The following is a 23,803-nucleotide window of genomic DNA, read 5'->3' on the forward strand; positions in this document are numbered from 1 at the left end:
TTAAATCTACTTTATCTTGAACTGAAGCGATTAAAGGTTTATATTTTCAGAACCTAAATAAAAATAACTTAAAAATATGTTTCATTATGAAACCTTTTATAAAAGCTGTATTGAAAATTGATTTAAATTAAATAAAGAAAATACCTCCAAAGCCTAAATATAATATTCTTTGTATTATCATTCTTTGTGCAATGGACTCTATGCCAAATGATGAAGATAATTCATACCTTCTCTACTAGGTCATTTATTCAGTTTACTCCAAGCAACAAATTTTAATTTTATTTTGGATCTCGAAGATTTATTACTTCTGATCACAGAGGAAACAAAGCAATCCTTTTCCCTTTTCCAACTTTCCCCACAGCCCCTGACTCTATCCAGAGGATCTCAAACTTGTAATCTTTCTCTGACCGTTGATGACTCTATCATCTTATACCACTGAGACAGGAAAGTATTGAATTGTGTTATCCAATATGGCATCCATTAGCCACATGTGGCTATTTAAATTCAAATTAATTAAAATTAAATAAAATTTAAAATTCAGTTCCTAAATCTCAATAGGCATATTTCAAAAGCACTCTACAGCCTATGTAGCTAGGGACTACCATATTAGTGCAGATATAGAACATATCCATCATCACAGAAAATTCCATTGATCAACACTGGATAGAAAGTCCACAGAGTATTCAGGAGGTATTGATTCCCAAAGAATTCTCCCAAGATTTTTCTAAGGTTCTTGTGTTCCTCACAAATACAAAGAATACAATGAACGATCACCCAGAGTTTCTGGAAATAAGACACTATGTTAGGTCCTGCTGGCTAAGAGAGTACAATGCTGCTTTTCTAGGTGACTGAGTCCCAAAAGAGGACAGTTTTAAAAGAGTAAATTAACAGAAAGAGAAAGGTAGTCTTTTAATGCTCTTCATTTAGTCATTTATTCATTCAGTAAATATTTACTGAGCACTAACTCTGTGCCTAACACTTTGATAGACCCTGAAGACAAGACAGAAATGACCGGAGAGTATACTGTGAAAGAGAACATGGGAGGGGTTCCTATTTTTTAGATGCGATAGTCAAGGAATGACTCTCTGAGGAAAGCAAAACTTGAAAAATACGGATATCTAGCATTGACAGAAAAAAGCAAAACAAACAAACAACAGGGAAACAAATTTCAAACAGAGGGAACAAGAGCACATAGGCCCAAAAGGGAAAGAGCATAAGGTACTGTGTACTCCAAGAACTGACAGAAGGCCAATGTGACTGGAATGAAGTAAGCGAGGGGGAGGTAGTAGGAGATAAGACTGGAGACTGACACGTCATGTGAACACCATAATTATTATAGGAGGTTCTGTTTGGAAGACAAAAGAATGTGATATGGTTAAGTGAGGCAGTGTGTGGGAACACCACAATTGGTATTCTATAGGAGTAGGTAGATTATGACAGTATTAACATTTGTATCATCAGCTTGTTAAAAATGGAAAGAAGAGACTGTTTTCTTTAATTCGGAAGACAATGCTAAATTTAAGTGTGTAATCAGCAGTGACAATAAAAGCATAATTTAACATTTATAAAATGCCTCACAGTTTATATAAAACCTTTTCCAACATATGATTAATACATTTAATTTTCACACAAACCTTTTGGGGGTAGGTAGGGCGTGTATTACCATATCAGTTCAGCAGATTAAAAAAATAGGCTACATGACTTGTTCAAGGTCACACATAGCTAATATATCAGGGAGCCAGAACCAGAGCTTAAAGAGTCTCGTACTCTTTATATACTACACTTCTTTCTTACTCACATCCTAACATATTGGAGGAGGAGATTAGATTTCCAAATGACCTTGGAAAATGAGAAATATCTTAGAAATCAAAAATTGAAAATCACTAGGGTAAAATACAAGCCAGAATAATCAAGAGAAAAAAACAGCAAACTTAAATTCAAGATCAGTAATGACTTGTGCATGTGGCAGAAAAATTATTTCAGTTGAACATGCTATAGTTTTGTGATAACAACAGGAAGCACGTTGCCGGAATTCAAAAAGCAGTACAATCTGCGGATAGCGTGGAATATTGATTAAGAGTGTAATTTCTGGAGTCAGACTTTGTGGATGCTAGCCCTGGTTCCACCACTTAGTATATTTGTGACCTTAGGAAGCTTCTTAACCTCTCTGTGACTCAGTTTATTCTCCTACAAAATGAGGATATAGGAATAATACCTACTGCCTGTAGAAGTTAAGATCTAGTGAGCCCTCAGAGCTATATACATGGCTCATAGCTAAATTGTATGAGCTTTCTTCTACTCCTACCCCCTTTTTCCTTTCCTCCCTTATTAGATACCATACTTGAATTCCCAATACTCAAAACTCTTAAGGGCCCTTCTAGAGATTTTGGGATATGACACTTTTGGAGAGTATTAAAATGATGGTCATTAGAGGAAAGAAATTAGTATTTATTAAGTACTTAACATGTGCTAAATATTGCATTAAGGTCTTCCACTTACCTCATCTTCGTTCATCCTCACAACAATTATTTTCAAGTTTTCATTTTGAAATTTTAGACTTACAAATTTGCAAAAATAGTACACTAAGCTTTCCCTAATGTAACATCTTACACAAATGAAGGTATAATGATCAAAACAAGGAAGTTAACATTAGTATGCTACCAGTAACTGAACTACAGCCTTTATTCTGATTTCACCAGTTTCTCCTTAATTTCCTTTTTCTGTTTGAGAATCTAACCCAGGAAAACAAATTGCATTTATTTGTCATGTCTCCTTTGTCTCTTCCTATCTGTGACAGTTTCTCATTCTTTCCTTGTTCATGATCTTAATCCTTTTGAAGAGTACTTGCCAATTATTTTATAGATGCCCCTCAATTTGAGTTTCTCTGATATTTTCTGTTAATTAAGTTGAGGTTATGCATTTTGCCAGAAATATCACAGAAGTGAGTTGCACTTCTCAGTGTATCATATTGGGGACACACATGATGTCCCGTTGTCTTAATGTTGATGATGTTCACTTTCATCACTGGATTAAGGTGATGTTTGCCAGTTTATTTTTTGTAAAGTTACTATTTTCTCATAGTATTTATTAAATATCTTGGAGGTGATATTTGGGGACTATGCAAATATCTCATTTCACCTACTAATCTATAATGAGAAGTATCTTAGGGGAGATACTTTGAGACTATGCAAATATCCTGAGTCTCTTCAAACTTTTGCCCACTATTTGGGCATATTTCTTTCACAACATCATTTTTTTTAAAGATTTTATTTGAGAGAGACACAGAGAGAGAGACCGTGCAGGGCAAGGGGCAAAGGGAGAGGGAGCGAGAATCTTTAAGCAGACCCTACTCTGAGCCCAGAGCCCGAGGCAGGGCTTGATCCCATGACCCTGAGATCACAAACTGAGCTGAAACCAAGAGTTAGATGCTCAACTCACTGTGCCTCTCAGGCACTCCTCCTCCAGTGTCTTTTAACATAAATATTTTCTTAGATTTGTAGATGAGGAAATGGAGCCTCATAGAGTTTTATTTACCTGCTCAAGGTGCACACATCTAGGTGTGTCACACTCTCAAGTCCCTTGTAATTTCATAATTCTGCTAAGATATTAGCCCAAGTATAAGGGAGAAGAATCTGTAGGGAAGTGTAGGTAGCTGCAGAACTAGAAATATTTAGCTTTGAGAAAACAAAATTGAGGTTTTAAGAAAAGTTTTCATACTAGATGAGAATCAGCTATTGAGGCCAAAGCAATGGCTCCTCGAAGGCATAGTTAAGAAATTTAGATTTGGTGTTCACGGACAGTGATCCCAGAGTGACAGATGAGTTTCATATGAACTGTGGACATGGATACAATTAGAATAAAGTTTAACCATCCTGTAAAGATTTGTGTTTTATATTTGGGAAGTTTATTTCAATCTTGAATTGCCATTTTTATAAGATTTCATTTGAGACATAAGAAAGGTTTTTTTGATTAGGTTACCAAAACTCCCATAAAAAATACATATATCTTCCCACTGGCTTGGTAGAAGACAACCATAGATTCTCATTCTTAATTTATTTCTTATACCACATTGAAGAAAGACCTCTATTTAAAAAACATTACGTACATGGTATTCTGCTCCCAAGATGATAAAGTGAATGTGTTTCTGGGCTTTACCCCTTTATCTTTATTAAATATGAATGTACTCAATCGTAAGCAAAACTCTGACAGTTGTAAAACTTAAGTGTGGTAAGGAGATTGGGAGAATATATGTCAGTCATTTTAATTAAATGTATACATTTATTTGAGAGAGTGAAAACATTGTCATGTGCCTTTTTTTATTTTATTTTATTTTATTTTTTGTCCTTTCAGCTGTAACTAGTCATTTCTAATAGTCCTTCCCCCAAAACTGAGGGAATTTCTTTTCTTATATTGTCAGAGTTCAGGCTTAGTTTTGTTCTAAAATAGGCAACCAAAAGTGAAATAGTCAGCGTGTTTGAAAGGTCAGCAGCATTGTCTTACCACACATGGCTGTTCTTTTCAGAAACAACGGTCATCTGGAATCATCATGTTAGGTGTAGTAGAAGCTTAGCTTCATGTATCATCTGGAATTTCTTAGTATGTAGTGGATAAACAACATACAAATATTTCACTAAGAATTTTCATACCTTTAAAAATGTCATAGTTTCTGATGTTCACTGTAATCATTATGACTTGTCTACCTTGAATACCTAAATTTTTCTGTCTTATATATTCTAATTAAACTTTCTTGATGCCACTCAGATATATTTCTCCTCTGGTCTGTGTCTCTCTCCATTAACTGTTTGAAACTGCACAGTGATAGAGTACCAATAAAGCCCAAACCATGGATGATTAGAGGCCCACTGAATTCAAACATGGATTTTTAAATTACCTAAAATTGTTGAAAACATGATCCTAGGGGCAACTGGGTGGCTCAGTCAGTTGAGCATCCAACTCCTGGTTTCAGCTCAGGTTGTGATCTCATGGGTCGTCGGGTCGAGCCCCATGTCGGGCTTCATGCTCAGCTTAGAGTCTGTTTGGGATTCTCTCTCTCCACTCCTCTGCTCATGCATGTGTTCTCTCTTTCTCTCTCAAACAAACAAATAAATAAATAAATCTTTTAAAAAAAACATGATTCTAGGGGCACCTGGGTGGTTCAGTTGCTAGGCATCTGCCTTCAGCTCAGGTCATGGTTCCGGGGTCCTGGGATCGAGCCCCACGTTGGGCTACCTGCTCTGTGGGAAGCCTGCTTCTCCCGCTCCCCCTGCTTGTGTTCCCTCTCTCTCTGTCAAATAAATAAATAAAATCCTTAAAAAAAAAAACCATGATTCTAAAAATCCTACTGATAATAGCTCAAGAGTTAGATTTCAAGTCAGAACATTTATGATGTAAAACTTCGTGACCTATGTGATATGAAAAATAGCATCCAAGTTTCTAGAATTACCTTGTGGTTTTTTGTAATTTTATCTTTTTTAAATAAAATTAAGTCTATAGGAAACAGCATCTCCTTCTCTCATTTTAGTTCTTTGAAAAAATTGGCATTTTAGCAACATTATTTCCAGAGTCAGCATAATTCTCCAAACCTCTAAAATAATTAAATAGTCCTATTTTTCTTTAGAAAATCTCCTTAATTGGAAATTTGAAAATGGCTACTTGCTAATATTGAGAAATTATTGTTAATTTTTAAAAATATAGTAGTTATGTGGTTATGTTTAAGTCATTACCTTTCAGGGATACATAATAAAACATTTACAGATAATATTATATTGTATCTGGGATTTGCTTCAAAATAATATGAAAGGTAAGTGAGTGAGACTGTAGATGAAATAAAATTTATCATAAATTTAAAATTGTTGCAACTTGATGGTGGGTTCCTTGGAGGCTATTGTACTATTTACTTTTGTATATCATTGAAATTTTAAAAGAGTAACTCTTATAATAGGGGTGTGTATCTCTCCTATTTTGAACATGACAAGCTAAATCCTTAATCTACTAGTAAGTTTTGCTTTATTGTACTGGTTATGAGAACTTTTTCCTCCTCTCTATTAATAGACGGAAGACATTAAAGAGATAGCCAGAAAGGCACAAGCTCTACCAAAGGTGAACCTGAAGAGGCAGCGAGTCGTGATTTTCACCCAAGGGAGAGAAGATACTATAATGGCTACAGGTACGTGTGGAAATTGTATGCAAAGCCCAGTATAATGAAGATTAATCATTTATAACAGAATTCTATATTATTTATATTATAATTTATTTGAAAACAACATAATTCTTTTTTACCACCTTCGTACATTTTGCTTACCCTACCCCAACCCCCGCATCTGGCAACCACCAGTCTGTTCTCTGTATTTGTAAGTTCAGTTTTGCTTTGTTTTTTTTGTAGATTCCACATACCAGCAAGATCATACAGCATTTGTCTTTCTCTCTCTGAATGATTTCACTTGGCATAATGCACTCAGGGTTCATCCATTTTGTTTAAATGGCAGGATTTTCTTCTCTTTTTTTATGGCTGAATAATATTCTATCACACCACATTTTCTTTATCCATTCATCCATAGTGGACACTTAGCTATTATCTTAGCTATAATAAATAATGTTGCAGTGAACATGGGGGTATAGAGTTAGTGTTTTTGTTTCTTTCAGATAAATACCCAGAAATGAAATTATGGATCATATGGTAGTTCTTTTTTTAATTTTTTGAAGAACTTCCATACTGTTTTCCATAGAGACTATACCAATTTAGAGTCCCACCAACAATGCACAAGTGTTCCCTTTTCTCCATGACCTCACCTACATTTATTTCTCATCTTTTTGATAATAGGCATTCTAACAGGTGTTAGGTGTTATCTCACTGTGGTTTTGATTTGCATTTCCCTGATGATTACTACTGTTAAGCATCTTTTCATGTACTTGTTGGACATCCATAATAATGATCCAGTTTCATTCTTTTGCATGTGGCAGTTTTCCCAGCACCATTCATTGAAGACACTCCTTTCCAGGTGTCTGTTTTGATGCCAGTACCATACTGATTTGATTACTATATCTTTGTAATATAGTTTGAAATCAGGAAGTGTGATGCCTCCAGCCTCATTCTTTCTCAAGATTGCTTTGACTATTAGGGGTCTTTTGTGGTTCTATATAAATTTTAGGGTTGTTTGTTCTATTTCTGTGAAAATGTACCTTTTGTAGTGTTTTTATTTTAGTAAATATTCCTACCTTCTGTCTCAGTAGGAAAGATTTCATTTTCAAGAAGGTAATTTATTAAAATTCAGTTGAGTAAATCTACTTTGATTTAGTTTATTTACTCTGGTATTTTGGAGATACTGTCAATCTAGTAATGTCTTTCCTGAAAAAAATTTTACTTAGCAAATTCCTATGCTTAACTTAAATGAATTTATCTAATTATAAACAAATAAAATCCAGAGAGAAATTACATCCTCTAGCTTTAAACTTCAAGAAGAAAACCTCACTTCTGTTTTTACTCAGTCATCTATTTTATGACACAGAAATAGAATAGGAATTTCATCTAGTAAACAAGCATTTTATTGGTTAAAATGATTAATACTGTCAGTATGATGCTACCTACTATTAAAGCCAAATACAAACCTGTTAATTCTGTCTGAACCATTAAAATTAAAACCCATCAGTTAATTAATAATTATTATAAACAGTAGCAATTAATTACCTTTGTGTTTCTTTTAGTACACTGTTAAACAGAAATTTAAGATATGAGCCTTAAGCATCTAAGTTGGAAATAAAATTAATACACATAAAAATATAAATCCAAAGAAGTATAATTATACTTCTTGATTATTGGTACAGACTATATAGGTTGTATTGACTCAGAGAAGGAGATCAATTGATTAAGCTTGAAGAAAGATGTTATAGTGAATATGAAGTAAATTTTTGTTGAATTAAATCTATAAGCCTGGAAAGGGTCAAAGAAGAAATTATTGTCAAATTTTGGGGAAAAGGAACCTTAGAATTAATTCATTCTGACTTTCTTACTTTAGAATTGTCAAAAGCAAGATTCAAAGACTTACTTCCAAAAATATTTATTTCATAATAATTCAGTGAGTGACAAATAGTGAAGTGGGGTTATAGATAAAATGAGATTCATCATGAGTTAATAATTGTAGAAGCTGGGTGATGGGTATACGAGGGGTGGTCATTATGTTATTACCTCCATTTGTGTATATGTTTAAAATTTTCCATGATTAAAATTATAAAATAGAAAACTAAAAAATAATTTTCAGTCAAGAATCAGAGATACAGGGGTGCCTGGGTGGCTCAGTCATTTGAGAGTTCAGCTCTTGGTTTCTGCATAGGTCATGATCTTGGGGTCATGGGATCAAGCCCCACATCTGGCTGTCTGCTTGAGATTCTCTTCCTCTCCCTCTGCCCCTCTCCACGCTCATGCTCACACTCCCTCTCTCTCTCTAAAATAAATAAGCCTTTAAAAAAAAAAATCAGAGATACTAAGTGATTTTCAAGATACATTGATATCCTTGCTGAACCTTGAATTCTAGGAAGAATTTAAAGAAAGGAGGGCAATCCAGTCATATTAGTGAAGAGGATCATATGTGCAAAGGCATCAGGTACCATATAATCTTTGATATGACAGAAAAAGCAACACTGTTAATTTGTGCAAGAGAGAAGGGAAATGTCATGAAAAGATATCCCTGCATTGATAATAAGTATCTGGATTGCTGTCTTCGTATAGTATGTGGCCTGTTCTGTCTTAGCAAGGAACACTATTTGGAAAAGTGAAAAACATGCAGACATCTTACAGGAACTGTAGTACTGCCTTCAGATTCATAAAATGCTATTTGGTTGCTCTTTATGGAGACATTTATTTTAAGGCTTTATATATTCCTGATATACATATCATACAAGTGTCTTCCTCATTGTAAATTTGCACAATTTCCCCAAAGTTGAAACCTTTAAAATTAGCCCCCCCTTCCTGTGACTAAATTTCTTTGTCAACTCCTTTTGTTCTTTATTAAATCTATTAAGCCATTCCTAGGAATACTTACTAGCAGGAATTTATTTGAGGAAAGACATTGGCTAATCTTTGCTCTTCCTACTATATGAAAATGAACTTAAATTAGAGGATGCACTATATCTGCAATGCATGATAAATACAAGATGGATAGAGAATCTGTTCAGTGGTGTCAGCTACAAAAGCAAACATGATAAATGTTAATGTAGTTTTGAGCCCTGGGATAAGCTATTCAGTGCACAAGCGTAGCCGAATCTCTTTGCTATGTTGTTATTCATGGCAGCCAAATAAATGTCAATAATAAAAGAGAATTAAAGATTTTCATTTCCCAGAGGCAGTCCTCTAATACGGCTTGATCTTTCATTTCATTTGTAATTCGTTCTCATGTCAGGATGCAATCATTTGCCAGGCTCTGGGTGTCATGTTAAGTCATTTAATAATGATTAAGAACATAAAAATGCTTGGCCTGTGGGGCAATTCACAGAAGAGATGCCAATTTGTTATTGTTTTTCCTCCTTTGCTCTTGAATATGGATCAGCTTTTTCCCACCTCCTAGCATTAAAATACTAATGGAAGATGGGGAGGGAAAGTGTCCCTTAATTTGCCATAAGTGACATTCCAGAATGGCACAAGGCAGTGCTAACACACTTATTAAAACACTAATTAGGAATCATTGTCTTAAACCTCACATGGTAGAGTATTTTTAAATGATCATTGCTAAGTTTTTGGCATTTAACAATAATGTAACAAAATCCGTTTTCTTGGTATTTAATTCTAGAGACCTTTCTCCTTTTGAGATATGGTGTCTATAAACCACTTTCTGTTATTTTATACATGCAGTTCTTTGAATTCCTCTTTGCTAAATTGTGAATCCTGGTTTTTTTTGGTCACCTCTGTTTCAGTTGTGTATCCATTTTGTATATCCATCTAGTGCAGAAGTTTTGTCACTATCAACCATTGTCTCATTGCTTGCAGGCTAATTGAGTTCCAAGCTTTTTGGGGGTGTTGGGGAAGGGGAGTGACAAGGAGCACTGGAAAGTAATGAGTAAGAAGCCAGGAATAACAGCAGGAAAGAAAATATGATTCTGTACATTTTGATCCTCTTAATAAATATTAAATGAACCTGTTAGGTAGCATGGGAGTCAGGTCAAGGAAGTCATTCCTATGTCTATAAATGTAGAAAAACTAAGACTAAAGATTTTTATTGCCTACCAGACAGCACCTACTAGTGAGGTCTTCATATATTAACACCTTATTATACTAGCAATTATAAAAATAAATATTTTATATACATGCATATATACATACATACAACATACATACACATATACAGATATATATGTCTTTACAGAAAGTTTACATTTCTCCAAATTTCTGTACTAAATATGTCCCTAAATATTGGAAAAAGCAATAAGATTTTTATTCTAAATTGAAAATAATGCATTTCACACTTTGGCTCATATGTGACACAATGAAATAGGTCCACTAAAGAATAAATTGTAGACTTTTCTGAATACTTTCAGAATTCTTTCTGCGTTGTTTGAATTGTAATTTTGCCCGATAGGAGGAAATAGATTAGGTCATTAGGTTTTCAACTGGAAGACAGGGGCTGCCATGTCAGAATCACCTAGTGGACTTCTAGTAAATATAGCCCTGCCTTCATGGAAGTATGTTCGATTCAACCTGATACATCCCTGTGAAGAGTATTAGAATATATATCCTCAAGAAGATGTATGAGAATGGGAATTATAGAGTCTGTGGGATGGGAAATGTAGTGTTGTGTATTTGTTGAAAAGATCCCTTAGGTAATATAGCAATGCTGTCTATCCTCCATCTCTCACTTTAAGAACCATTGGATTAGGTGATTCGATAATGTTGCCTCAAGTTTATGATTTTGTGGGATAATAGAAGCAGAACCTTTTAGCAGCTAAGCATCTAGTACTTCAATAAGTCTTGGTGAATGCTTCTCTCTCTTGATACATCACAAAGTGTCATGTACTCATCTATTACTAGCAATCTACATATATTATTTTAAATAGTAACTGCATTTGATTAGCTTATAATTTAAGATAGTCACATCATAGTGCCCTTTATCATTTCCTTATAAGTAAATGGGGTTATTGGAGTTACTTGTCTTCATGTTCCTGAGACCTTAAAGAAACTTGTCACCCCATTTTCTAGTTAAGTTTTCATGTTCTTTGTTAGTACTCAGTGCTGTACATTATAAGAAAAGGTCAATGTGCTTTACAGTTCTGGTAGACATAAAGTACAGAAAGTGTGGAATAGAAAATGTAAACTCTAAAGAAAAACAACTTCAGCAGCTGGAAGAATAATGTCAGCACATCATCACAACTCCTATTCCTACAAAAAATTGTTGTAAGTCATTTTTGAAAATGTTCTCTACTATAGCCAAAACAATTTTAAATGATGATCTTGTTGGTATAGGTTGGTGATGGTGCAGATAGAACAAATTAAGTAGCATTCTTTCAGAATGTCTATGTATGACATTCATAGAAAAATGTTCTTTGGATTTTGAAGACTGTATATTTCTTAACTAGGAATATAAACAACTAGAATATTAACTCATGTTCCATTTTTAGATTTTTGTAACCACAAAAGACAAAGTCCTTTAATTAACCAAGCAGTCAAAAATAATTTAGAATAACATATGTGGAACTGTCACATTCCTGACAAAGGAATATCTTTGGGGCATGGTTTGTATGGTATAGTGATCTCAGACCTAGCCCTGGGGAGACCTAGGCCTGGGAGATTAGCCTAGGCAAATGTTAACCCTATTATAGCATTATTTTGGTAGGACCTTTAGTCAGATTTATTGAGGTATAGATTACATATAGTAAAGTGCACATATTATTTCACTAAATAATCACCAATCAAAATATAGAACATCTTATATAGTTTGTTTTTAAGTTTTATGCATATGAAGCTGGTACTACTTTTATTAAGTGAACATACCTATGTCACTACCACCGGATCAAGACAGAACACTTGTAGCACTTTAGAAGCCATTATTATTTTGGTTTCTACTACTAACCATTAGTTCTCCCTCTTTTTGAAGTAGAATCACCCAGTATATAGACTTTTTATCTTGCTCTGTCTCCATCCTTTTTTGAGCATTATCTTACTTTTTGACAACCTATGATGCTTTAGGTACTTGTATTTTCCCTGCTACAGTCCTAGAATCAACCACTTCTTCAAGTAACCCTGGTTCCTTTAATTAGCAAACGATATTTAGAAACCCAGATCTGGGTGCTAGACATGCTCATTGCTAATTGAGAATCATTGCTTTGGGACCCTCTTAGCAAATAGATTGGCAATATTTGTACATATAATAACTCATGCATACATATCCATCTGTATTTATTTCCATATCTATCTATCTATTTATATATTTGAATTCCATGACTTGAAACTGCTGATACCTTTGATTCCAGTCCAACAACAGAGTTCATTCTAGCCTACACCCTTTCCTTCCGTTTAACTTCTTCCTCTGACATTGAAAATTCTGGCTCTCATTATCTAAAATATATTTACTTATTTGTTCCATCCTAAAGTAGTTTCGAATTATTTACCCACACCCTTGTGCAAAACATATTTACTTCCTAGAGTACAATATTTGCTTACAGTTCTTTTTATCTTTAGCCCTCTGATGTTTGGTCAAAATACTGTTATCCAAAGTCACTTCAGGTTAGTTCTTTTACATCCACTTCGGTGTGGTTACATTATTCATTTGTAATACAGTTAGGTTTACTTCTAAGAGTTTGTATTCCATTTTGATTTCCTTTCATATCTAGGTTGGTTTTTTAATAAGTACAGTTCACCCCTCATGGTGTCACAGTTCTGCGTGCTTTAACAAATGCATAAGATCATGCAACCACCACCATAGTTATACTACAGAAGAGTTCCACTTCTAGTTTTCCGAAGTGGTGGTACCAATTTATATGACCACCAGAAGTATATAGAATGGCTTTTATTTTTCCATATTTTCATCAGCATTTTCTACCGTCCATGTTTTTTATTTTAGCCATTCTGGTGAGTATGCTCTAGTTTCTCATTGTGTTTTTCATTAGAATTTCCCTAATTTAGTGAAGTGGGGCACCTTTTCATCTGCTTATTAGAATTTAGATATCTTCTTTTGTAAAGTTCCTGTCTTTTGCCATATTAGATTGTCTTATTGATGTATAATTCTTTTTGCAATCTGCATTCGAGTCTTTTCCTAGATAAATGTATTGCAAATATATTCTCCCACCTTGTAGCTTGCCTTTCCATTCTCTGTATGGTATCTTTTGAGAAATAAAGCTCTTCATTTTTAATATAGTCCAGTTAATAATGTTTTCCCCTTATGGGTAATACTTTTCATATTATTTTAAAGAAAATCTTTGGATATCCCTAGCTCATTAAGAGATTTTCCTGTTGTTCTTTTCTTATCCCTAAATTTTTTATGTTATTCTTTTCATCTGGATTTACAGTCCTTCTGGAATTAGAATTAATTTTTATATATGGTTACAGGGTAGAGGGATAATTCTTTTCTTTTGACCATATGAATAACGAGTTGACCCACAATCATTTATTAAAAGGAACATCCTTTCCTTTACAGCAATAAATTGACACGTTTGTCACATTTCACATTACCTTATATCTGTGAGTCTTTTTCTAGACTGTTCTATTCCATTGTTTTCTTTATCCTTATAACCAGTTTACAGTCTCTTAATTACTTAGCTTATAATTAGTCTTTTTATTTGGTAATGCCAAACTTCCAACTTTGTTCTTCAAGGTTATCCTGGCTTTTCTTACCTCTTTGCATTTCCACATAAATTTTAGAATCAGATTGTTGTTGCCCCCTTGGAATTTTTTAGTTCTTACTAGAATTTTATTGAATTGAATTTTATATTGAATCTGTGAACCAGTTTGGAAGGAATTGACATCTTTACAATATTGTGTCTTCCAATCCATAGAGTATTTTTCTCTGTTAATTTAGTGGTCTTTAATTTTTCTCAAAATGTTAGTTTTTTCAGTATAATGGTCTCATATATGTAACTTTTATAATAGTCCTATTATTTGTTTTTTGTATTTTTTTAAGTGAGCTCTGTGCCCAACATGGGGCTTGAATTCATGACCTTGTGATCAAGTGTCACATGCTCTACCAACTAAGCCAGCCAGGCGTCCCACTTATTGTTTTTTGATACTATCTTTTTTTTTTAATTCTGAGTTCAGATGAAGTATAGAAACCTTCATAGTTATAAAGGTTAGTAGAAAACCTTTCCATCATTGCTCAGAACTGATTAGTCTTTCATATACACACATATCCACCCCCCAATCTCATCATCCATCAACAAGTCCTCAGTTACCCACTGTCACCTTTGTACACACAGATGCACACACACCTCACAACTCCAGATACAAGCCCTTGTTGTTTTAAATACTTTTGCTTCTCAGAACTACAGAGATCATGCATCAGATAGACTAGAAGGTCTTCTGATGCTCAGATTTGTCTATTTTTATATTGATTCCTTTCAGTAAGAGCAGATCTCAGGGAATGATGCTATCCATTTTAAATGGCATCCTTTTAGTTTCAGTTTCTGTTTGTGTCTCACTGGTTTATAAATTTTTTACAATGACATTGTTTCCACTTATTAATTGTAATAATATGTCTGTTGATTCTTTTGGATTTTCTATGTATATAATGACATCATCTGTGAATAATGACAGTTTCATCTCTTCTTTCCCAATCTTTGTATTTATTTTTTTATTTTTCTTACTGCACGATTAGCACAGCAAAGCACAATGAATATGAGTATAATTGAAATGGTTATCATGAGTATCTTCATCTCATTCCCAATCTCCTATGGAAAACCTTCAGTATTTCATCAAAAAGGATAAAGTTTGCTGTAGTCTCTTTATAGATACCCCTTAACAGATTCAAGAAGTTTCCTTTCATTAATAGTTTGCAAAGAGTTTTATTGTTGATGATGTTAAGGTGTTTTTAGTCATTAAAGGATGTTGAATTTTATCAAATAACTTTTCTGCATCTATTAGAAATTACTATATGATTTTTCTCCCCCCCCTTTTTAATGTGTGAATTACAGCTTGATTTTGGAAGGGTAAACCACCTTTGCATTCTTGGGATAGTCCCAATATAGTCATGATATTCTTTTAATGTATCACTGGATTTGATTTGATTATATTTTTCTCATATTTTTGCAGTGTTGTTATGAAAGAGTTTGTTTCTTAATTTTCCTTTTTTGTAACGTCCTTGTTAGTTTGGGTAGGAACATTATGATGACCTTATAAAGTGAATTAGGCAGTGCCCTTTTTCTGTTCTGGGAGAGTTTTATAAGCTTGAGGTCATTTTCATGTAAATATTTGAAAGAGATCACCCATCAAAATATGTGGGCCTAGAGAAGCTGTTAATTACAGATTCTTCTTTAATTGAATAGGAATGTCCGTGTTTTTCTATTTCTTCCTTTGTCAGTTTTGATAAGTTATTTTTCTCTCAGAATTTGTCTACTTTATCTAAATACTCAAATTTATTAGCATAAAATTATTTCTAATATTCTCTCATCCTCTTAATTACTATAGGATCTATAGTGATGTTCCTTTTTTAATTCCTAATCTTAGAATTAAATTTATGCTTTTTCTCTTTTCCTTGATCACCCTTCCTATAAGTTTATGCTAATTTGGATTTTCAAAGAAGTAGATGCCAAGATGAAGTTAGACATTCAAGAGATTTACTGAAGGAAACACCTGTAATGGAAGATAAGTTAGGAGCCAGAGGAAATAGGGAGACCTCTCAAATTGTGGTGCAGGTCTGACCCCTGTGCTGGAGAGCAGGACTGAAGAAAAGTTGGGCAGGAAGACGCATAGATTGCAATATTAATTAAGTTTTGAACAAGGCCAGAGAGGAGTTCTCAAGCCAGAGTTGCCCAGAGGAGTCCCACATATCTCAGGTATAGGTCTCCAGGCTATTTCTCTTGTGCTCATGGGAAGCATGGCCTCAATATGAATGCAGTGGTGAATTTCAAAGCATAGCTCCCCTTGGCACATCTGAGAGGCACATTTTCATGGCCATGACAAGATTTATCAATTTTATTAGTCTTATAAAGAACTGGGGCACCTGGGTGGCTCAGTTGGTTAAGCATCTGCCTTCAGCTCAGGTCATGATCCCAGGGTCTTGGGATTGAGCCCCGTGATGTACTCCCTGGTCACCATCAAGTCTGCTTGTGCTCTCTCTCTCTCTCCCAAACAAATAAATAAAATCTTTAAAAAAGAAAAGAACCAACTCTGCCTTTGTTAATTTTCTTCATTGAATGTTTGGTTTTTTATTTTTTGAATTTTGGATACTATTTACTTTCTTCTATTTTTTACATATTTAATTTCTAAATATTGGTATGTCTGTTTTCGTTATTTTTAGTACAAAACATTTTCTAATTCCTATTGTGATTTCTTCTTTAATCCGTAAGTTATTTAGGAAGTTTTGCTTAATTTTTAAATATCTGAAATATATTTGGAGATTTTCCAGTTATCTTTTTGTTTCTAGTTTTTCGTTTAATTTCATTGTGGTCAGATATGCAGAATGATTTTGAGTTCTTCAAAATTTGTTGAAATTTTGTCTTATTGAACATCATGTGGTCAATTTTATACACATTCTTTGTGCATTTGAAAACAATGTATATGCCGACATTCTTTTTTTAATATGCTGACATTCTTAAATATAGTCTTAGTATATACAGTAAAGTCAAGTTTGTTGAGTTTGTTGTCCAGATCACTTATACTCTTGCTTAGTTTTTGTCTGCTTGTTTTATCAGTTATTGAGAGACATTTATTAAAGTGTCCTGTTACGATTGGGATTTTTATATCTCTTCTTTTGGTTCCATCTAATTTTGCTTTATGTATTTTGAAGCTATCTTTCATGTGTAAGTTATATATACATGTATATAGCTTACATGTATATAAGTTTAGAATTCTTGTATCTTCCTGATGGATTGAACCTTTTCTCATTTGGAAATATCCTTCTTTACCTCTAATGATGCCTACCTGAATATCTTTTGTATCTATGATTAGTATAACTATGCTAGCTTTAGGTTGTTTTAGTATTTGCATGTCTTTTCCATCCTTTTACTTTCAACCTTTCTATGTTCTTAAATACAAGATTTTTTTTGTAATTGGAATGCACTTTTTATTTTTTTAATTCGTTCTATCTTTTAATTGGAGTCTATATTTAATATACATTACTCATATAATTAGATTCCTATCTCATATCTTACTTTTTTTTTCCTGTATGCCACATGTTTATCTTCTTTTTTTTCTTCTTTCCTGCTTCTTTTAGATTGAACAGGTATTTTTTATTCTCATTTCCTTTTCTATTTGCTTGGCAGTTGTATATCCTTTTGATGTTTGCTCTAAAGATTACAAAATGTATCCTTGACATATTAAAGTCAAATATAAACTATAAGGTTTGCCACTTCTCATACAATGGTAGGATCTTAGAACATTTTAATTCCATTTAATATTTCCAACCTTTTGTATTATTCTTGTCAGTCACCTTAATTCTACATTTTAATGCCTTGTAGTGACAAAATACTGTTAATCATTTTGTGTAGTTGAATTTTACTCTTTCCATTGTTTTTCTCCTCTTCCTGTATTTCCATGTTTTCATCTGGACAATTATGAATTATATTATTATTTTTCTTCTGCCTACACAGCTTCTTTTACTTTTCACTCAGTGTGTGAATTCTCTTAGTTTTTGTTTACAGATTTTGTTGTTTTTTTTTTTTTTGAGAAAGAAAGGGAGCAAGTTGGGGGGGGCAGTTTGCATACAGAGTGGGAGACAGAGAGGGAATCCGAAGGAGGCTCCATGTCCAGTACAGAGCCCAACACAGGGCTCAGTCTTAACGACCCTGAGTCCATGACCTGAGCCAAAAACAAGAGTGGGATACCTAACCAACTGACCCACCCAAGGTGCCCCTGCAGATATCTTTTATTTTGCCTCTCTAAGTACAGAACTCTACATTGGAAGTTATATTCTTTGACTCTTTAACGATGACCTTCCATAATCTTTGGATTCTCTTATTTTTGTCAAGAAGTCAGTTGTTAGTCTTATTCTTGCTTCTTTGGATATATTTCTACTTTCTTTGTCTGCTTTTAGAATTTTTCTTTGACTTTAACTTTGGACTTGTCTCTGGTTTTTCTTGTATTTTTCCTGCTGGGGTTTTTAGTACTTCTTAAACTGTGGCTGATGACTCTTACCAGTTTTGGAGATTTTCCAACCATTATCTCTTTAGATACTGCATTCCTCTCTTTCCAGTTGGGACACCAGTTACTCATATCTTAGGCCTTTTTATTGTGTCCCATATGTCTTTTATGATTTTTTTTTGTATTTTTTATCATTTTTTCCTCCTCAAGTTTCAGCTTATATATTTGTACTGACCTGGCATTTAGTTCACTATCCTCTCTTCTACTTTCTCCAATCTGCATTTCAGCACATCTGTTGAGTTCTTCATTTCAATAGTCACGTTTTTATTTCCTATATTACTTGATTCTTTTTTATTGCTGTCAGTTCTATTCTATAAATATCTACCTTGTCATTTATTTTTTGAACATGTTAATCACAGTAATAATAAATTGCCTGTCCAAAAATTATAATATCTCAGTCATCTATGGGTCTGGTTTTTTTACTTCCTTTTTTTTTTTAAGATTTTATTTATTTGACAGACACAGCTAGAGAGGGAACACAAGCAGGGGGAGTGGGAGAGGGAGAAGCAGGCTCCCGGCTGAGCAAGGAGCCCGATGCGGGGCTCGATCCCAGGACCCTGGGATCATGACCTGAGCTGAAGGCAGATGGTTATTGACTGAGCCACTCAGGCACCCCTGGTTTGTTTTTTTTTACTTCTTTTAAGAGGGCCTTATATCTTGGTTTGCCTGATAAATTTTCATTAAATGCTAAATATTGTCCATGCTAAATTACAGCATTTCTATTGAGGACTGAACCAACTAAAGGTTGGCTTACAGTTTTTGTAAGGCTTCTCATTTGCCTCCACTCCTATGTTATAGCTCTCCTGAAATTAAAACTGAAATCCTACAGTATTTACTAGGGTCCATACTCCTTGGTAGGTTGTCATTGGCACCATACAACTGCTAAAAATACTACTCTGCCTTTTAGAGGTCTTCTGCTTAGTGTCTTGCCTTCTTGTCCTATGACATTACAGATTTAACAAATACCTCAAAGAAGAGCCCTGAGTGTCAGGCTTACTCCACTATGTTTCCTTCTCTTCAAGAACATGACACCTCAATTCTGACTACCTTGGCAGCCCCAAACTCCAGTTTCTCAGCAATGCTGGAGATTGTCAAAAGCTCTGTTGGCTTCTCTACCTCTTATTAAAAGCCCTTTTCCTAGATTCTCAACTTCTAATCAAGTGCCAAAAATTTGCAAATGCCCTGAGGGGAAAATCAACTTTTAAAATGTCAGCCTAGCTCTTTAAGGTTTTCTACTCTTAGGGATCTTGTCTTAGCAAATCTTGGCTACCTTGACAGTGCTCTCATACCTCCATTTATTATTCTTTTATTTTTACTGCTTTTCTAGCTGTATAGGAAGTGGTATAGGAAGTGGTTTATCACAAGCTATGGCATTAGGGCCTAAATCAAAGTTCCTAGTCAATATTTTTAATTATAAAATAGAAAAATACATGGCCCAAGAAAGTTAAGTAGATTCATCTGTTATATAAGGTTCTTAGATGATTTAGCAATACCAGCATCCATAACCTGCTTTGAGAATGGCTGACTGCAATAATTTATGCAAGATCCCAAAGTTAGAGCCAAAAAACTGGATCAGAATCCAACCTCTTGAACCCCGATATAGTCTAATCTGTTCTATACCACGTTGCCTCACTTATTTACAGTAGTGGTTCTCAACCAGGAGCAATTTTTCCCATCACTTTTGGTTGTCCCAGCTGGGTGGGCAGTAGAGAATGGGGGAACTCAACTGGCATCTAGTGGATAGAGGCCAAAGATGCCACTTATACATCCTGTAATGTACAGGACATCCATCCACAACAGAGATTTATCTGGCTCAAATTGTCAGTAATGCCGAGGCTGGGAAAACCCTGGCTTATACTGTATCTGAGAATGTGTATTTAAAGGATCACTTTCTGCTTCTTTATTACACTTAACCACTAGATCAATACCAGTAGATTTTAGTAGGATAAATCTTGTAGGAATACATCCAGAGACCTTTGACTCAAGAAAACATCCATATATGATCTAGAAGCTATTTGGTTAACTGTCTTTCTCAGAGCTTCAGACAAATAGTCTCCAATTTTAAGATTTTATATATTAATTTCTTAATATAGAATATTAATAAAGATTTAAATTCTTTAGAATTTTTTAGAGCTGGTTAAAACATTCTCATGTGGAGGTGTGTATATATATCTTATAAATGCATTATGTGTATGTGAATGGATATCTAGATGATAGCTACATTTACCTACACATTTATAGATATATATGTACACATCAACTTAAATGGTTCTTAGAGAATGTTTCCATCTTTTAATACTCCAAATAATCAATTTCTTGAAAGCTCTTGAAAATATATTATAAATGGATATTTATCTAAGAAGTATATTACCAAATGTTTTTCAGAATAATTATTGTTTGTACCTAATGAGTGATTCTTCTATAATTCAGTTAGACTCCAAAATTTATTTTTCAGAGCATTACAGCTTGGCGGCAGAATTTTAGTTTGGCTGAAACATGGCATGCGTGTTTTTGGCTCAGATAAAAGTCTTTGTAGGTATAGCAGAAAAATCTGATTCAGATAAATGAACAGTTAAAATTTTCCTGGGTTAAAAGGAATACAGTGTTGCTCATTGGATATTAAAAACTATACTTAAATGAAGACTTATCTGTTGCCTTATTCCTTTAAGCCTTAGCCAAGATAGTTTATCCTAATTAAACTTCTTTAGAAGTGAACATCATTTTTTATATTCATTGACCTTTGAAGTAGCCAAAATAGAAGCCACTATTCCTAAGGATTTTCCCCTGTTATTTAATCTTGGCCCATGAAGTTTATTTAGCTTTTCTCTGCTTCTATTAAGCTATTTTAAGTTCTCATATTCAGTGCCTTTCTGGTTTAATAAGCAATCTAAAGTCTCAAGAAAATGTCCTAATCTTTTGTCAAATTAATCATTTTGCACTTAACCCCCTATTCAATTTATTTATCATATATATATATATATATATTTTTTTTTTTTTTTGAGAGAGAGAGAGAGAGAGAGAGCATGTGCACATGCCTGCACACAGAAGTGGGGAGAGAGGGAGAGAATCTTAATCAGGCTCCACACCAGCATGGAGCCCAACGCAGGCTTGATCTCGTGACCCTGAGATCATGACCTGAGCCAAAATTAAGTCAGACACTTAACTGACTGAGCCACCCAGGCGCCCTTAATTTATTTATCATATTAAATTTTGCCTGTTCTCTTAATTATTTCATTTAGTCCTACAACTCTACCCTTACTCACCTATAACAAAGGGGAAATTTTTAAAAATGATCTGTGAATAGGTAATACATCCACATGGTTCAGAATTCAAAAGATACAATAATTAGGATTGTTCAGCTGTCCACTACTTGTGAGGAAGCAAGCAGTTTTTCATTATTAAGATGACCATGAAATAACAAAACTCAGATACTTTTGAGAGTGAACGCAGTGCCATTAATTATACTAGGGCTATCCTGAGCAAACCAGTCCATATTGTCATGCTCCTTATTAGAGAGATAGTTAAACAGAGGTATTTACTAAAATGAATTCTTGTATTGGTTGAGTTTTTGGGTTGTGCTATTTCTAACATTTCTTCCAACCCAAAGGTTCTTGATCATGTGCTAAGAATATGCCAGGTAATACAGAACTTAAAGAAATCGGAGAATCTCTAACAGGACAGGTCAGAGAGGCAAGATAGCTATAGATAAAACAGCAGAGTAACAGGACAAATGAATTCAAATCGGTATGGTTTTACTGAGTGCCTACTATGTGTCAGGAATTGTGATCATAAAGATAAATAAGACAAAAACTCCATTTCTTAAAGTCTAAGAGAGACATAATCCTATACACAATAATGAGAAGTAGTATATGACTTTAATGAACTACCCTTTATAGAACAGAAGGCACAAGGAATTGGGGAAAATTTCACAAAGGAAGTGATGTTTTGATTAGGCTTTGAAGAATACAGTTCATTTTTGGCAAGTTGAGATTACAAAGGAATGTAAATTAATGGAATAATACGATAAAAAAGCAAAGAGGCCTATAAAGGCCTTCTTTACAGAACGTAAAATATTGGGGAGAGACTTGTGGGTAAGTGTGAATGGTAAGTTGTGATAAGGCTTTGAATGCTTTGCTGGGCAGTACATGCTTAAGTGCTTAAAATACATACGGGGGGGGGGTGCCTGGGTGGCTCAGTGGGTTAGGCATCCGACTCTTGATTTCTGTTCAAGTCATGATCTCAGGGTCATGAGACTGAACTCTGCATCAGGCTCTGCACTCAGCGTGGAGATTATTTCTCTCCTTCTGCTCTTCCCCCTGCTCACTTTCGTTCTCCCTCTCTCTTCTTTTATTGTTAAAGATTTTATTTATGTGACAGAGAAAGAGAACACAAGCAGGGGAAGCAGCAGGCAGAGGGAGAGGGAGAAGCACGCTCCCTGCTGAGCAGAGAGCCTGATGTAGGGCTCTATCCCTGGGCCCTGGGATCATGACCTGAGCTGAAGGCAGACGCTTAACCAACTGAGCCACCCACGTGCCCTCTCTCTCTCTCTCTCTCTCTCTCAAGTAAATAAATAAATAAATAAATAAATAAAATCTTAAAGTGCATACGGAGAAAGAAGAGCTCGTTTGGGCTGAGAAACATCTTGTGATCAGTTTATCATAATGCACTTCTATTTGTTTATAAAACCCTGTTTCAGAGGGATCAACAAATACTAAACATGAAGATCTTTTTTTTTTTAATTAAATGCCAAAGAATAAAAGCTGCAGTAATCCCTCTAAAAGGTATTAGTAATGAACAAACCCATGGGGTGGAAGTGAGACAAATTTGATAGGGTTAGGAAAATTGTAGAGAAAAAGAGCTATATATAAATCATGGTAAGAGCACTAGGGAAAATGCCTTAGAAAATTAATAAAGATTGGTTTGGTTTAAAGATGATAAACAAAGACTAATGCAAAAGGGTAATGAATTCAGTCATGGAGACAGTTCATACTAAAGTGCTTTCTAAAAGAAATGCTGCTGGATTGGCTTTATTCAGTATTTTTTCCCTTAAATTAAAGAAAAAGAGTAATAGCCCATTAATAAAATTTACAGTTGACACTAACTTAGGAGATAATATAGCTGTTAATAAAATTACAGAAATTCTGATAATAAACACTGGAAGCTAGAAATAGAAGTTCAAAATAATGTTTAAAATTAAATAAACTATATTCACCCCACTTTTAAATCTATATAGAAACAGCAGGTAACACTAGAGAAATATCTCCCATTTCCAGGAGGTATTCCTGGTTTAGGGTTTAATAAGTGAATGATAGAGCCAAGTAAAATTGAGAGAAGTAGGCTTATGTCTCCACTAAAGAGTCTACATTTACAAGCTGTGTAATGTGATAATATTCTGTGATTCAAAGTGGATTTTTTGTGAAATTTTTCATATAAATCTTTGTCATCACATTTTCTAGAGAACACTGTTTTCTGTGACTCACATTTTAATGAAGAAACTGTTTTAAAATGATCTTATTCCTTCTAGATGTTGCT

The 23,803-nt window shown here is 34.2% G+C and overlaps 1 protein-coding gene and 2 non-coding genes across 8 annotated transcripts in view; 1 reads left to right on the forward strand and 2 right to left on the reverse strand.

Moving 5' to 3' along the window:
* ADK (adenosine kinase) overlaps nucleotides 1-23,803 on the forward strand; it is a 490,160-nt gene that overhangs the window by 396,088 nt on the left and 70,269 nt on the right. For all 6 annotated transcript variants that reach the window (XM_027595868.2, XM_027595867.2, XM_027595870.2 and 3 more), the window contains one exon: nucleotides 6,052-6,166. In XM_027595868.2, the coding sequence (XP_027451669.1) occupies nucleotides 6,052-6,166 (115 nt within the window). The remainder of the gene's footprint in view (nucleotides 1-6,051; nucleotides 6,167-23,803) is intronic.
* LOC113923991 lies at nucleotides 14,225-14,293 on the reverse strand. The gene has a single exon (XR_003520495.1). It is a non-coding gene; the product is annotated as a small nucleolar RNA U2-30 (small nucleolar RNA).
* Nucleotides 14,450-14,528, reverse strand: LOC113923993. The gene has a single exon (XR_003520497.1). It is a non-coding gene; the product is annotated as a small nucleolar RNA U2-19 (small nucleolar RNA).

This window comes from Zalophus californianus, chromosome 15 (assembly GCF_009762305.2).
Source record: "Zalophus californianus isolate mZalCal1 chromosome 15, mZalCal1.pri.v2, whole genome shotgun sequence".
NCBI classification, from domain to species: domain Eukaryota; kingdom Metazoa; phylum Chordata; class Mammalia; order Carnivora; family Otariidae; genus Zalophus; species Zalophus californianus.